Source organism: Oncorhynchus masou, chromosome 13 (assembly GCF_036934945.1).
Source record: "Oncorhynchus masou masou isolate Uvic2021 chromosome 13, UVic_Omas_1.1, whole genome shotgun sequence".
NCBI classification, from domain to species: domain Eukaryota; kingdom Metazoa; phylum Chordata; class Actinopteri; order Salmoniformes; family Salmonidae; genus Oncorhynchus; species Oncorhynchus masou.
The window spans coordinates 82503327-82505458 of NC_088224.1; the positions used below are offsets into that span (position 1 = coordinate 82503327).

Below are 2132 nucleotides of genomic sequence, written 5' to 3' on the forward strand. Positions count from 1 at the left end.
CATGCGGTGTAGGCGTTGGTTAACCACACGACTGTAAGTATCATGATGTCAGTAAAGTCTCCCATATTTAGTGCTCGACTTGGGCAGGAACTCACCGGAACTGACTACCAGCACATCACATTTTCTTCTGCTTGCCTGTTCCTCTCATAGAATATTATCTCAAAAGTATTGCCCATGTTCATGTTCATGGAAGTATTGGAGCCTCTCCTCCCTCATCAACCCATCTCTCTAGATGAACATTACACCCCCCACTTCATTAAAGACAGAAAAATATGAGGATCATTTTAAGATGGCTAGTTTTACAGGACTGAATGTTAGACCACTCCGCAGTTACAATTCTACTTAAGACCCCAACCCCCAAGAGCTGCAGTTAATAATTGCAGTACCCAATCAGATGGATAAATATCCTATTAATAAATATCAAACTCATGCACTTTTTTTACCATAATCATGCTTTATTATTACCAATGTGATTAAAAGGATAAACACAAACATACAATCCTCTGACAATAAAATACGTCAGCACAAGACAGCATATCCAGCATCACACATTTTCAACAACGGCGCTCTTTCTCTTAGCATTGGTAGAGCTTGTTGACCCTCAGGACATCAATGTCGGACATGCCCTGTCTCTGTCCGATGGCCACAGATGGGTCTGGGATGGGAGTGATGGTTTCCTTTCCGTAGTTGTTAGTGTAAGCGGTTCTATCATAGTGCATGACAGAGGAGTAGTCGTATGCAGTGTTCAGGTTGTTGGTGTCCTGCTTCTGGAAGTTCTCGACGGCGTAGTTATAGATGTATTGCCAGTTGATCCTGATATACTGGTCACGGTCACTCCTGTTGTGCTCGTGGTGGAAGCCCAGGGAGTGAAGCAGCTCATGCTGGATGATACCATGTTGAACACAGCCAAACTGTGCAAGAGACAATGTCTGCCTGTCTCCAACAGTCCCCATGGTACCAAAACACCCGCCGCTGCTCTGAATGTCCAGGTAGGCAGTCTGTGTCTTACGTGGAATGAAGCGGATGCAGGTCTTGCCATGGAAATACTTCATGGCCGTCTCAATAGTCTCTACCTCCAAGCTGGAATATACAGCGCTGAGGATGTAAGGCACATACACCAAGCCGTCAGATGACTTCTTCCACAGACAGCTGTACTGGCTGCTAAAGCACTTCATGGCGTTCCTGGTTCTAGGAGCCAGAATGTCTCCTTCCAGCAGCAGCTCATTGGTTCCGTTGTTGGACTTCAGGATCGCTGAAGTGATGGACACATGGTCCGGCTCATCGTGGACCTCATTTCCACTGGCCTGCGATAGGCCCAGCAGCAGCAGCAGCAGGCTAAGAGTGGGTCTGTGGGCCATCTTTCATCAGAGTATGTAGTTACTTTGGATGGATGAGTCCTTGGCTTTACCTGTGGAGGATCCTAAAATGTCTCATTCACCAAAGCTTGATGCCAGTGTTCTGTCAGAGCTGAGTTTATATACAGCTGTCCCATAGGTGTGACTGTGTAGGATTAACGGATGGGGATGATGCTCACTGTCTTGGAAAAACAACCACAGGGAGTACTCCACAACCCACTGTTTCAACAATTCATCTCTGTGGGTCAAATTACATTACACTTCAATTTCTTGAGGTATAAGTCGTCTCTATTACAACCACATATCCAGGATCAGATTCTACGATCATAACATTAACCATAAAGGGCATCAGATTACCTCACTGTCTGATCATAACATTAAACATAAGGGGCATCCGAAAGTGTCTGACCCTAGATCAGTGGTTCGGGACAAACTATATCGAGTCCATTCCTATGGAACACATGTTTGGTTTACATTGGGTGTGACAAGCTTAACGAGATGAATCTCACTTAGTTGTGTTATTTTAAAACAACCATTCGAGCCCAATTAGATGTTGGCCAGTTGGGACGCTACGTCCCACATATCCCAGAGAGGTTAACACAACCATTACAGCCCAATTAGGTGGCAGTATAGGATAATAGTCATGTGTGTAGCTCAAGCACTTTAAAATCTAAAAACTGTTTCTACAGAAAAACTTAATCCTCAGTGATGCTATGGTGCAAGCTGTGTATTGACTTTCCTAATGCTACGCATTTAGTAAGAGTTAAAGCATATTAG

The 2132-nt window shown here is 44.5% G+C and overlaps 1 protein-coding gene across 1 annotated transcript; it reads right to left on the reverse strand.

Annotated features, from left to right (window-relative positions):
• Nucleotides 1-575: 575 nt before the first annotated feature.
• LOC135551553 (low choriolytic enzyme-like) lies at nucleotides 576-1358 on the reverse strand. The gene has a single exon (XM_064982761.1). The coding sequence runs from the start codon at nucleotides 1356-1358 to the stop codon at nucleotides 576-578; it is 783 nt and encodes a 260-aa protein (XP_064838833.1).
• Between the last annotated feature and the right edge of the window lie 774 nt (nucleotides 1359-2132).

What these genes read in the sequence shown, in the direction of transcription:
- LOC135551553 (XM_064982761.1), bottom strand. Translation starts at nt 1,358, where the DNA reads ATGGCCCACAGACCCACTCTTAGCCTGCTGCTGCTGCTGCTGGGCCTA.